Below are 13,826 nucleotides of genomic sequence, written 5' to 3' on the forward strand. Positions count from 1 at the left end.
TAAGACGTAACTAAAAAATATTTATTATTATAGGTAGGCCTAAAGTTATCCCTGGTTTTATATACAGTAGTATACAGTACATTGCAGAATTGACTGGCAAATGAGTAATCCAAATGTAATATTGCTTATTACTGGTTTGATGATTAATCACGATCAGCTGTATTGAAGCAAACAAAAATCAGCAGTAAATGGCTTCTAATGCATTTCTTATGGAGAACATTTTACGTTATATCCAATTTTGTGTTAAAATTTAGGGAATTTAACTATTTTCCCGCCGTCACAGGATCGAGACCTTTAATGCCCTCTCCCGTCGTTCTACGACTTCCCAGTCGCCCACAATTTTGACGCAAAGAATTGGCTTACGTAATTAATATATAGATAGATAGATATTTTGATCAAACATGGCGATTTTTTTATTTTATACTAGGCCTAAGCTATTAATATTTTACTAAAAAACAATTTATTTCCCTCCCTGTAGCAGCATACCTAGGCACTTGTTAACCTAATTTTGATGAAAATTCAATCAGACAAATGAAAATTGGAAACGGCAAAGAAAATTGGAAATGGCAAACCAGGTTTGCTGTGGCGGGAGTATTTTATTATGAAGCTATTAACCCGTGGTCTCAGGTGAGCTAGCTGTTCAAGCAATAAACAAACACAATCTTTGAAAGGTAAAAGGGTCTTGCATTATTTGTTTAGCTATATAATTATATTTTAAACCCTATTAAAATGTGAATTTGCGCTCAGGTCCCCTCGTAATTTAATTACACTTATTACAATTATTAATTCACTTATTCTGTTAATAATTGTGTCTTCCTTCAATATCAATAAACTGGAACATTCCTGAACTTACTATTGCCTGATTCAGTGAGACATTCCTGAATGCACTGTTGTCTATTTCAGTGAAAGGCTAAAGTTGAATGGAGAGCAAGTGGATTTGCTGCCGCATGTGTTACTGAGGAAGTACATTGCATATGCCCGCAAGTATGTGTCCAATGTGAGACTGAGTGGGGACGCAGCTCGGGTTCTTCAGCACTTCTATCTGGAGCTGAGGAAGCAACATCAGACCCTAGACTCTACACCAGTCACGACACGTCAGCTGGAGTCTCTCATAAGGCTTACACAGGTAAGCGTTGATAAACAATAGCAGAATGTAGTAGACTCTCATTTATGTGGAAGTAAATGTGATAGAGGTCTGTTTCTGGATATACTAGGTGCAAGCTTATATCTAATTTTTATTGTAAACAAAGCACTTTTGTGTTTTAAACATTGATAGACTGCATATAGTTTTCTAGCACAGTTCAAAACATTGAGGTGGTGATACAAATATTTTCTTTTACGTTTGTTGTCTGAGTGAGTGGTATTTATATTATATATTTTATTTTTGAGTGGTATATATTTTATTGAGCAGAACCACTCACTTTTGTTTATTTCAATACAGGGTTGAGCGTTAGTAATGATTAAATAGACTAACCAACTCTCTAATTATAAATAGATGTACCGTAGCGAATAAATCAATCTGGTTAAAAGGAGACTATTAACACATATTAAGTTATTTGTTAATTGTTGAGCTGGTTTTAGTGACGAATCTGTGACCTCGATTAGTTTTGTCCTTGTTAGGCTAGGATTATACTAGGACGCTGGCGTCCGAGAGGCCAGCGTCCGGGACGCTAGCGGTGCATTAAATCAAATGGGGGTGATTATACTATGGATGCTAGAGTCGGATGCTAAAAAAAAGCCACCGAAAGCTCGAAGTTATTACCGTAGGTGGCATGGTAAAACCTAGGCCTGGGACCGATTTACTTTTTCATTTTGATGTCCCCAGAGGCCAAAAACACCATCCGTTCGTATAGATTTAAATATTATATATATATGTCTGTAAACGCAATAACTGGAGTAACTTTTGTTCTATTTTGAAGAAATTTGGTTTTAAGGCGAAGGGTGGGATAAATTTGAACGAGTTCGCGAACCAGCATGAACATACCTTGGGAACGGGGTTTTATGTGCTAAAAAAGGGAGTTTGTCATTTTTTACCCATAAAACTAAAAAATTCACAATTTCTCTCTAGAAAATTTTAATGAGCTTAAAAACAAATAATTTAGTACCTATATTTAAGTGTTTTTGTACTGTTATTAGTTATGGAGAAAATTAAAAAAAGAGTATATTAAAAATTGCCATGTTATTCTTATAGAAAATGTTGTTAAGTGTTGGAATTTGCTTGTGTATGGATATATTTCGATTAAACTTGGCCAATTTGTTTTATACTAAGCTAATAATACAGTATTTTACTAAAAACACACTTTATTAGCCCCCTTAAAGCATAAAACCTTGGTACTCGTTAAACCAAATTTTATTTAATGTTACAAAAAGTGACTAAACGTTGAAATAAAATGGCAGTCCGAGAGGCTAGCATCCCAACACAAATCACGTCATTTTTCGGCTCGAGGTGGGACGCTCTCAGATGCCAGCATCCCGGACGCCAGCGTCCTAGTATAATCCTAGCCTTATGGAATAATCTTACTATAAATAGTCAGTCTTCCTCCAGACTTGAATATTATGCTTGGCATTTCTTGAGATCATCTGACAGACATAATTTATGTTAATATCTTTTAGAGCAAATAATAGATCAAATCCTGTAGAGTCCAATCTCCCTCAAATTTCTGTCATGATTAGAACCGCCTTTTCTGGAAATGTACACTCTTTAAGGAAAATCTTCACTTCCGGATAAAAATTGTTTGTGCACTGATCAATTCAGATGTATTTTCGCCAATTTATGCTGACTTCTAGGCACAGTAAACCACAACCACAGTAAGAGACAAATCATTGATGTTTTTAAATCCTCTTAGTTCCTTAGATTTTCCAATTACTATAAGTGGGAGTTTAGGATCTCTAAATTCATTTGAACCCAGTGCAACAAATATACATTCCTTCTTTAAAACCTGGGGATGAGCTTTAACACTAACAGTGAAAGTTTGGAAGTTATTTTTCCCAACGGTTGAAATTGAGTCCACTTTTGTTGATGTTGTAACATTGATAAGTGTCTCTTCTTGGATTATCTAGTTTAGTCACAAATTCACTCAAAGAAGCACCCGATGAAATTTTTTGCTACAAACATCAAAACAAGCACTGTGACTTGTTTTTGTACAGGCCAGAGCTAAAGCAGAGCTGAGAGAGGAGGCCACAGAACAAGATGCTGTGGATGTTGTAGAGTTGATGCGCTGGAGCATGGTGGACACCTTCATTGATGAGTTTGGTGCTTTAGACTTCCACCGATCTATCCATGGCTCAGGCTCCAGCTCAAAAAATCAGGTCAGTTCAATTACTCATCTTGAGCTGAATTTTGGAAATTTTGCCTTGGAAAATATTCTACAAGGTTTTAATCTGAAAATGTTAAGAAAATGTGATTGCCAAACCATTATCGTATGTAATACATTTAAAAATAATTTATTTATTGTAAAGTAAAGCAAATGAAATTATGATAGCTAAGCTAATTTAACCATCCATAAATCCAAACTAATTAGGGTTTGAAGTCATCCGGATTATAACATTCAGAATTAAAAAATACATTGTTAATCCTGGACCACATACGTGCTCTTTGTCTATAATGAAACACACGCCACAGAACAAGGTTTAAGTTTGTTCTAAATTTATATAACAAATTGTGGTGGTGTGAAAAATGTATCTCACCATAAACCATGAGCCAATTAATATTTTGGTACCACCTGGGGTGGCAAATGCAAACTATGTTTTTCTTCTATAGTTTTATGTGTAGATCAAGAATATATGTGATAGCAATGCATAAGTTCTACCAAAATTGACCTTTGTCTCATATATTTGTAAGAAGGTACCAGTCAATGTGGCACGTGCTATCAATGTTTTTCTTGTACATGTTTCTTTATGTAAAAAAAGTAGGTTTTTATATAACAAAATTGATTTTTTTTTCCAAAAAAATTGACCTTTGTCTCATATACTTGTAAGAAGGTACCAGTCAAGGTGGCACGTGCTCTCGATGTTTTTCTTGTATAGTTTTATGTGTAGATTAAGAATATATGTGATAGCAATGGATAAGTAGTAGCTTTATGAAAAATATATGTTTAAAAAAAAATGAATTTTCCTCAGAAATTTGTAAAAAGGTACCATTCAAGGAGGCACGTGCTATCAATGTTTTTTTATTGAGTTTTGTATGTAGATCATAAATTAACAATATAGCATTATCTATGTATAGTAGCTTTTTCCAAAAAAATAATTTTAAATTTGAAAATATCATTAGGTATGTGAATTTGGTGCTAGACTGGATGTGCTCATTTGAGACGCACTTGATGTTTTGAAGCATGGAGCCGGAACGCATTCCAGTCCATATAGAGCCTAAACAGTAAGACATACGGAAAAAAGTAAATATACTTTGTTTTAGATATTGGACAAAAGAAAAACATTTATTTGAAACATTTTTTCATTGGAGCGCTTTTTATAAATCTACATTAGAAAAACGTGTCGTTCAAACAAAAAGTTTGATATATTCAAATTAAAAATTATTTTTTTACAAAAAAGCTACTACATAGATAATGCTATAATGTAAATTTATGATCTACATACAAAACTCAATAAAACCCTTTTTACAAAATTGATGAGGAAAAATTCAATTCTTTTTTTATAAAACCTATTTTTTCCATAAAGTTACTACATATGCATTGCTATCACATATATTCTTGATCTCCACATGAAACTATACAAGAAAAACATTGATAGCACATGCCACATTGACTGGTACCTTCTTACAAAAATATGAGACAAAATTCAATAGTAAAAAAAAATCTATTTTGTTATATAAAAACCTACTTTTTTTATATAAAGCTACTACTTATGCATTACTATCACATATTCTTGATCTACACTAAAACAATACAAGAAAAACATTGATAGCACGTGCCTCCACCTTGACTGGGACCTTTTTACAAATTTATCAGAAAATTTCAATTTTTTGGACACAAATTCTTTTTTAAAATATAAAAACCAATTTTTTACATAAAGCTACTACTTATGCATTGCTATCACATATATTCTTAATCTACACATAAAACTATACAAGAAAAAAAACATTGATAGCACGGGTGAGGTTCATTTGTCCGAGTTTTCAACTGTCCAAGTTTGTTAAAAATTACAAAATATTAGAAAAATCAGTTGTCCGAGTTTTGATAAATAATTAATTAATAATATTTAGTAAAATCAACTGTCCGAGTTTTCATTTGTCGGAGTTTATTAAATTATTTGAAAAAATATCAAAATATCAAGTGTCCGAGTTTTCAACTGTCCGAGTAGAGTCTACATCAAAAATGTGACACCGTGCGCCTAGACTGGCGTCTCAGGCGCCTGGTCAGAAGCCGATGTAAACCTCTTCTGCGAAGAAATCCGGCATTGTGCTAGAGGCCCTCACGTCGCCTTAAGAAAAATTATAAAAATTTGTTTATCATAGGACTAATTTTATAATTTTTAATTATAAAATTGAACTGTCATCACCTAACACAACTAACCAAACTTACTGATAATATAAAAAAGATATAAAAGATAACAAATCGAATAAAAATTTATTTATAACTAGCTGTTACCCACGGGCTTCACACCAATTGACTTCATGCGTATTAATAAAATTATTGATTGGTTATAAGCTGAAATAAACAAAATAGAATACAGTAATACAAACAAAAAAGTTTAGCTGAGGTATTTTTAACATTAGGTATATGGAAAGTTCCCTTTAGAAAGAAATTACGACCTTAAAGGGCGCAAGGTTTCTCGTCATGACGAACATTTTAAGTGGTTTATGGGGGTGTGACTTGTAGTTTTCTCAAAAGTGCATGGGTACTTTGGGCTTTATATATAGGTTTTTAATTATAAAATTAATTTGTAAATGTTTAATTTATAAAATTAAATTGTCTTAACCTAACCTAACCAACCAAACTTGTTGATGATATAAAAAAAGATATAATATAATTTTTCTTAAGTTGACATGAGGATCTCTCGCACAATGCCCGACTTCTTCGCAGAAGAGGTTTACATTGGCTTCTGACCAGGCGCCTGAGACAACAGTCTAGGAGCGCAGTGTCACATTTTTGATGTTGACTCTACTCGGACAGTTGAAAACTAGGACACTTGATAATTCAACATTTTTTTTTTATAATTTAATAAACTCGGACAAATGAAAACTTGGACAGTTGATTTATCTAAATATTATTAGTTATTTATCAAAACTCGGACAACTGATTTTTCAAATATTTTGTAATTTTTAACAAACTCGGACAGTTGAAAATTCGGACAAATGATGTGATCCCGATAGCACGTGCCACCTTGACTGGTAACTTTTTACAAATATATGAGACAAAATTCAATAAAAAAAATACATTTTTGTTACATAAAAACCTACTTTTATACATAAAGCTACTACTTATGCATTGCTATCACATAATATATTCTTGGTCTACACATAAAACTATACAAGAAAAACATAGTCTGCATTTGTCACCCCAGGTGGTACCAATTAAGGTCATTTTTAGGTTTGGCTCATGGACTTAATAGCTGACAGTCCATATGGCAGATCTAAAGAAGAGCATATACGCTTAAACTCTTCCTGCCCACACTGTTGAATTTACACGAACAATGGCAATCACACGCTACTCATGAATGAATCCTTATTCCAACAGTATAAAAACATATACGCCCGCCAATTATTATTGTCAAGCATGGTAGGGGTAGAAGGAAGATGAAGGGGAGAGGGGAAGCATGGCCTGTAAACATAATCTGTCAACACACTTATTATGAAATCACTGATAAGTCAAATAAGTGATTACTGTAGACTCTGTACTGATTGCATAAAACGCTTGTTTACAGTTATTATTTTTCAAAAATTTTTACGGAGGGGAACCCACGAACCCTGGGGAGTTTACCATACCCCCTACACCCCCGGTACTGGGGGCGGCTTTAGCCATCCCTGCTCCAGGGCGCTCCAAACCTGGCTACACCACTGTTTGAAATACAATATTTAAATATTAACAGCTGTGTAAGGGGTCAAAATTATAGAGGGGTTAAGATTTTATATTTATTATTTAATTATCAGTAGGCCTATACCTTACCTGGTTGGTGATAGTGGTAAACCTATCATGGTAAGGTAAATAGGCTGTCTTAGGCCTATCCTAGGGTTGAAGTAGGGATAACCTCACTTTTGGCAAAATCACTAAAGACACTGTTTTAGAACTATACAAGTCACGGAATAGCATTGTTATGTACAAAACAGGTGATAAACTGTTTTTATTTAACCCGTGCCTATTAAAAACCTTGGGAAGTATAGTCAAAGTTGTTGTTTAGGCTAGGGTGGTAAACTGCAATCACGAATACAATATCACGTACATAACATGCATACACTTTGTCGGACACTAAGTTACACATCACGGGTGGAAATTATACATTTTTGTTTAAATCAGCGACGATATTAAAGTTCCCCCGTATAATTTCACAGTCAGCGCAGGTAAATAACAACATAACCTGTACCACTAGTCGGCTGTCTTGGCGTTGTGTTGTGAATCGTCACAGCGCCAAGTTTGAACTCGTGACGTCATCGATCAGCTGGGAATTGAATCAGCTGATTCCCCATCCCTAGAGGATTAGGGAGGGGGAAAGAGAGGAGATCTGCAATTTCGGGTGATAGGACGTGTGCAGTCATTAGTGATTTTGCGAATTGTGATTTGGCGTTGTGCTAAGAGCGTTTCAGTGAAGATCCCTGGAGTGTACAGGTAATTTACCGTTTGTTTTTTAATAGTGTTTACTATTGTTCAGAGTTTTTACTTAGCGATTAACCCTCACTTTATTAGTTTGTCTATAAAATCCTTTATTGGGTGTTAGAACCTGTTGAAGACTGTGTTACCACCGTATGCTAGGGCTTGCACGGGATTTGTTAAAGATTTAATACGTATAAACATATAGTTTAGGATTGTGTTTACAATAAATATTGAGGGTGACGGGTAGCGAATATTTTGCCGAGATATTCAGTTGGTGTTGAACTGCTGCGGGCAAAGTTGAACCCGTCTCTGCAGGTCGTGCAAACACGAGGTCGGGTGGGCACGCCAGTATTCAGCTAAGAAATATTCAGTGTTGAGGTTGACGAAACTGCAACATTAATTTGTTTCAAAATTTCGTTGAACAGTTTTTTCATTATTTTAAAATTTTATTTAATTAGCTATTCCCAGGTGTGAACGATGACGATGGTACAGTAGCGTTGTTGGTTACTGGTACTGAGTTCACACCTCATTCTCACTACATTTTTGCGTCCATACAAATCTGTACCGGTGATAGGTTATTTAATTGATAATTTACAAACCCTGGAAACTTCCCAGCACGCCGACTTGAGCGATCCGCTGGCGAGAGTTGGTGACGTCTTTTCCGCTATAACAAGGAATGGCGTATATATTCCGAGCGGGAAAAACGGCACGTTACATTGGCGCCCGAACAAGTAGACATTTTTTTATTGATTTGGATTTAGTTTTACTTGAGTTGTTTTAATTTTAGTTAGCATATACCTAGTGTATTCTAACTCTAGTTTGAGCGGGTTTATATCAGTTGGAGGGAACTAGCGCTGGTTTTTAGGCTAGCTAACGGCCAAGTAAAACTAGTTAACGACCAATATTATTTAAAATCGAGGCTGTGAATTTATTTAGCCCACGTAGCTAAAAAAAAAGTTGTATACAGGGTGTCCGGTCATAAGTGTTAAATAAAATTTTGCATTAAACTACATGGTAATGGTGACAGAATGTCGCAAATTTGAGGTTCCCAACTTCAACAGTTAGAGAATAACAAATAAATTAAGATTTTTCAAAAAATATTGTAGTTGTTATGAAAAAGGTTATTTTACTCTGTTAAAAATGCACTTACTGTCAGTTTCAATGTCATTTTCAGAATCCTCACAAAATTTTAAATAAATATAACACATAATCGTTGGGGTACGTAAAAATATTCTATTTAAAATTCTTCGTTAAACAAATTATTTTTATATCGACAAAAATGTAAATAACATTCAGCCATTTATTTCTCGGTTGTTGAGTACCGGAGGGGTTATCAAATATGACTAAAAACTTCCTTATTTAAAGGGCTTTACAATGGTGTATAACAACATTTACCTACTGTCAAATCCATGGTGAATTTTACGCACTATTGTGAAAAATCACGGTCAAGCCAAAACAGATATTGTAACAAATAATAAAATTTTACTTACTATTTTATGAGCTGACCACTGATGATGAGGGTATGTATAATTTATGATTGACCAGACTACACTTCCATCAAACTAAAGAGTTTTTTTTTTAAGACTTTGGAAAATTTGTAATTAAAAAACACAACACATTAGTAAAAAACATAATACACACTACAATTTAAATATGAAATGATAGTTAACCCATTAAACAAATCAATGACACACTTTGTCCGAAGCACAAATCACAGTTTGGGTGTAAAGTGCCCACCGTTTTCCCGCAAGCAGGCCCTAGCTCTTTTGCGGATTGCGCCAACTGTGACCTCATACGTCAATTTTTCCCTTACTTTCCCAGCAGCAGCCTCAAAGATTCTCTCCCGTAACTCAACTTCAGAGTTTACAACAGTTGAGTAAACTAGACTTTTCATGTAACCCCAAACAAAAAAATCTAACGGGCTCAAGTCTGGAGATCGAGGAGGCCATGTCACACTTCCTCCACGTCCAATCCATGTCGGGTAGTTTTGGGATAGCCACAACCGAACGCTTTCAGTAAAATGTGGTGGAGCACCATCCTGCTGAAATATGATTTCAGCTCTTTGTTGAGGATCAATTTCATCCAACAACTGAGGTAGAGAGTGCTGAAGAAAATCTAGATATAAATCACCGTTCAGATTTCCTTCGAAGATATGAGGACCAATTAACCGATCTCCAATCACACCTGCCCACACGTTGATCCCAAACCTTTTTTGAAAAGAAGCTTCTCTGGAGGCTTTTGGATTTTCATTATTCCAAAGATGCATATTGTGAATATTTATCACACCTTCTCTGGTAAAACGGGATTCGTCAGTCCATAGTATTTTTTTAAGGAAGTGATATTCAACAATATCACGTTGAAGAAGCCAGCGGCAGAACTCCTTTCTGGATTCGAAGTCACGAGGCTCCAATCCTTGGACCTTTGTAAAATGATACGGATGGAAGTTATTGTCCTTCAACACTTTATGTACTTTCCACCGGGACATACTAGTTTCAAGGGCAAGCTGCCTAACACTAGTAGTAGGATTATCCATAACTCTCTGAATTACACCCTCTTCAGCTGCAACATCATGCACAGGTCCTACTTCTTTCTTCTTCTCAACCGATCCTGTTTCCAGCAAACGTTGATGCACTCTAGTAAACACCTGAGTACTGGGGGTGGTGCGATCAGGATACCGATTCTGGTACTCTCTCTGAGCAGCCGACGCATTACCGTTACACAAACCATAAATAAAATGCATTTCAACATACTCCCGAATCGAAAAAGACATAGTTGACCGATCACTGTCCACATGTGACTGATAGATCGTTTTAAAATATGACTACTGGTTCGCTTTGTTTTCTTATCGCTTGGATAAAGTATTGTTATCAGTAAAATACCTGAATCTATTGACTAAATCCATTCAACAAAATAGAAATTCCGGGAGATAATTTAAATCTTATATGAAAATTATACGATAACCGTAACTTTATCACAAACACATTTTACTACTATGGAATTGTAATCAGCGTGGCCACCGTTTTAGGCATTGCCCAAAACCTAAGAGGGTGCGTTACTATTTTTGCAAGACGGAGGGCGTTACCACGTACCGGTGCGGATGTCGTGCGGGAAACGGTGGCCGGACTCAAAGCCCCAGAGGTCAGCCGAGTCCGGGGCAGCATCACGACCTCCATGGCATCGGTGGCTCGAATATGTGAAGGGTTTCACGGGAGCCGTGGAAGGTGTTGACTGGAGTGATGTTAGACCCTTAGTGGAGGTTGAATTGTTTGGCGAAACCTTTCGAGCACTGGTTGACACAGGGGCTAGTGTTAATCTCATAGGGTCGCGAATTCAGAAACTCCTGGTCGACAGGGGTGTGAACCCCACCACCGTTAGTGTAGTAATGAGAATGGCTGATGGTTCGAGCCGTGAAGCGGGGTCCTTGTACCAGCTTTCAGGCCGGGTGGGCAAACAAGCCCATACCTGGGAGGCGTATTATGTCCGGAATTTGATGTGCGATCTGATTGGGTATGAGGTGTTTAGAGGAGCTTAACCTGATCTGCGTTGATCAAAGGGTGATTTTTTTTTTGATTAGGTGATATTCGTTGGAACGAATATAATCAATACAATGCAAGTAAAGAAACAAAATTCAATATATGAAAAAAATTTAAAATTAAAGAATATATAACACAAACGTCAAGAGAAAGATAAAATAAAAAAAACCATAATCAATTATATATATATGACAAAAATTTCATGACCAAAGATTATCCTACCATAAATTTTAAGAAAAAGAAAAATCATATGTCAAGATCATCACATGATGTTTATTTATTAGTCAATTTGTTGTGTTTAAAGTGAGGTTATATATGTTACTCTTGTAAATGGCCTAAAGGTCGAAACATGTAGAGTTTAAAAAAAAAATAATTTCAGGGTACTGAGTAAGTATGCTTTCTATAATATATATATATATAAAATTTTTGTGTTTTGAATGGATAAAAAACGGTTGTTTGCTTGTTTATAGATATATTATAATCAAATTTGGCAAATTTCTTTATTTCATACTTAGCTATTAGCATTTCATTTTCAATAAAATACATACTTTATCACCGTCCCTGTAGCATCAAACTTAAGTATTCATTAAATTGAATGTTATCTGAACAGGGAATAGATCTGACAATTTTAAGGAAATGTTGTTTTGGAAATCCGACCAGGAAAATGGAAATTTGCTTAGCCGGTGATTTAATACCAAGATGCTCTTAATACCAAAATTACTGTGGGATGGGCATTTTTATTAATTATTTATTTTCAGGCCAAGAAGTTCATCACTGCTTTGCAGAAAAGGGCTGAACTTCAGACAAAATCGGTTTTCTCTGTCACAGAAATGAAAGAAGTTGCTGCTCTCGCAAAAATTCAGATTGGAGACTTTTACACATTTGTCTCAAATCTTAACACTCAAGGATTCCTTATAAAGAAGGGCAAGCATATGTACCAACTATTATCTGTTGATTATTAATAAATTGTTATAAATGTTTTGTTTGAATTGTTATGTATCCTATTGAATCCATATAGTCCCCTCAAAATTGATTCGATTGGCACGAAAATAAGTCCTCTCACTAAATTAAGCAAAATGGATTTTGACACTTTGTGGTTTAGGGATTTTAATTGATAATAGGTATTGAATGTTCAGTTCAGGTTGAACTGATGACTATTACCCTACTTTTGATGTCTGAGGATTTATTAGCACAGTGTAAACCTCTTGTAAAAAGTTAGATATAAACTTTTGTTTTAAATTAACACACTTTTAAAAAATTTCTCATAACTCCGTCATATTGTTATAAAACACGGAAAGCCGTATTACTCGATCGCTTACAAGACGAAGGGGCATAAGTACATATGAAAATGCTATGTCCTTACTGAAGTGAAAGGTAAAACTCACACCACAGTTAAACATAGATACTTTTTTAGCCAAGATCCCCAAAAGCTAAAAACAACAATACAATGAAAACAAACATAGACAATAGACAATTAATCTTTATTTACACATTTATTAAGAATAGTAGTAGCGTCAGTTTACAATTTTTTCTAAATATGTGGTTGAGGTGTTGTTTAGTCAAAGATCTGTTGATAGTATTCTTTTAAAGAGTAAAAAGGTCGATTAATGAGCCATTGATGCAAAGCTGGTTTGAGGTCATCTTCTGTCTTGCATTGACATCAAATATATAACATATGATAACAATTATAAAAATACCAAACAGCACAACTTCTCTTTTTCTTTTTTTTAAATGTATTTATAAAAGTCTGAATCGCTGTATCTAAGAGTTGGGACACACACACACACACACACACACTTCTTTTAGATCTGTCATTTTCATTGCTAATGTAATTATGTCCAGTATCAGTTTCAGTTCCTTGGTCTTCGTGGTGTTGGTATTCAAATCTATTTTCATAATTTTCCAGAGGCCTCTACACAGGTATAATATGTCTCCTGTTCCTTCTGATCTTCCCTATCTGTGTATTTATCAGGTAGGACCGAGGATAATTTGATTTATTCTCAATATGTCTGTAACATTTTAAATCTGGAATCCAAACTTTGTCATTTTGATCAAGCTGAGAGAGGAGATCTCTTACACCTTTCCTTACATCGTAGTTTCTCTTATTTATTTCCTTGATTGACAAATCCTTCTCTTTAATCTTTTGCAAACTTTCCTTTGTTACCTGTCTGAAGTTATTTATTGACGGTAATGTTAGATCGGAGCTTCCGTGAATAAATTAACTCTGCAGGTGAAAGACCAGACTCTAAGGGTGTATTTCTAAGGGTGTAAATATATTTGGATCACTACATTTCGTTAGAATCCGATTCGCTATGTCAACTGCCTTTTCTGCTTCTCCGTTTGTGGATATCTTGGGCTTGATGTCAGTATACGGAAACCATATTCTTCAGCAAAATTTTTAAAATCCTGAGAAGTAAATTGCGGACCTCCATGAGCTCTTACCACATATGGCCCTCCATGTCGAGCAAATATATTTTTCAATCTAGCAACCACAGCTCCGGTAGTCAATGCATGCACATAAACCAGTTCA

General features: G+C 35.1%; 1 protein-coding gene across 3 annotated transcripts in view; it reads left to right on the plus strand.

Annotated features, from left to right (window-relative positions):
• Positions 1 to 12,275, plus strand: part of LOC128982079 (DNA helicase MCM8-like) — a 149,778-nt gene extending 137,503 nt beyond the window's left edge. For all 3 annotated transcript variants that reach the window (XM_054401122.1, XM_054401129.1, XM_054401135.1), the window contains 3 exons: positions 904 to 1,126; positions 3,148 to 3,309; positions 12,055 to 12,275. In XM_054401122.1, coding sequence (XP_054257097.1) covers positions 904 to 1,126; positions 3,148 to 3,309; positions 12,055 to 12,258 — 589 coding nt within the window. In that variant the 3' untranslated portion in view covers positions 12,259 to 12,275. The remainder of the gene's footprint in view (positions 1 to 903; positions 1,127 to 3,147; positions 3,310 to 12,054) is intronic.
• The last annotated feature ends 1,551 nt before the right edge of the window (positions 12,276 to 13,826 follow it).

This window comes from Macrosteles quadrilineatus, unplaced genomic scaffold, assembly GCF_028750875.1.
Source record: "Macrosteles quadrilineatus isolate MER2022 unplaced genomic scaffold, UCM_ALF_1.0 Scaffold_1__1_contigs__length_201487025, whole genome shotgun sequence".
Classification (NCBI taxonomy): domain Eukaryota; kingdom Metazoa; phylum Arthropoda; class Insecta; order Hemiptera; family Cicadellidae; genus Macrosteles; species Macrosteles quadrilineatus.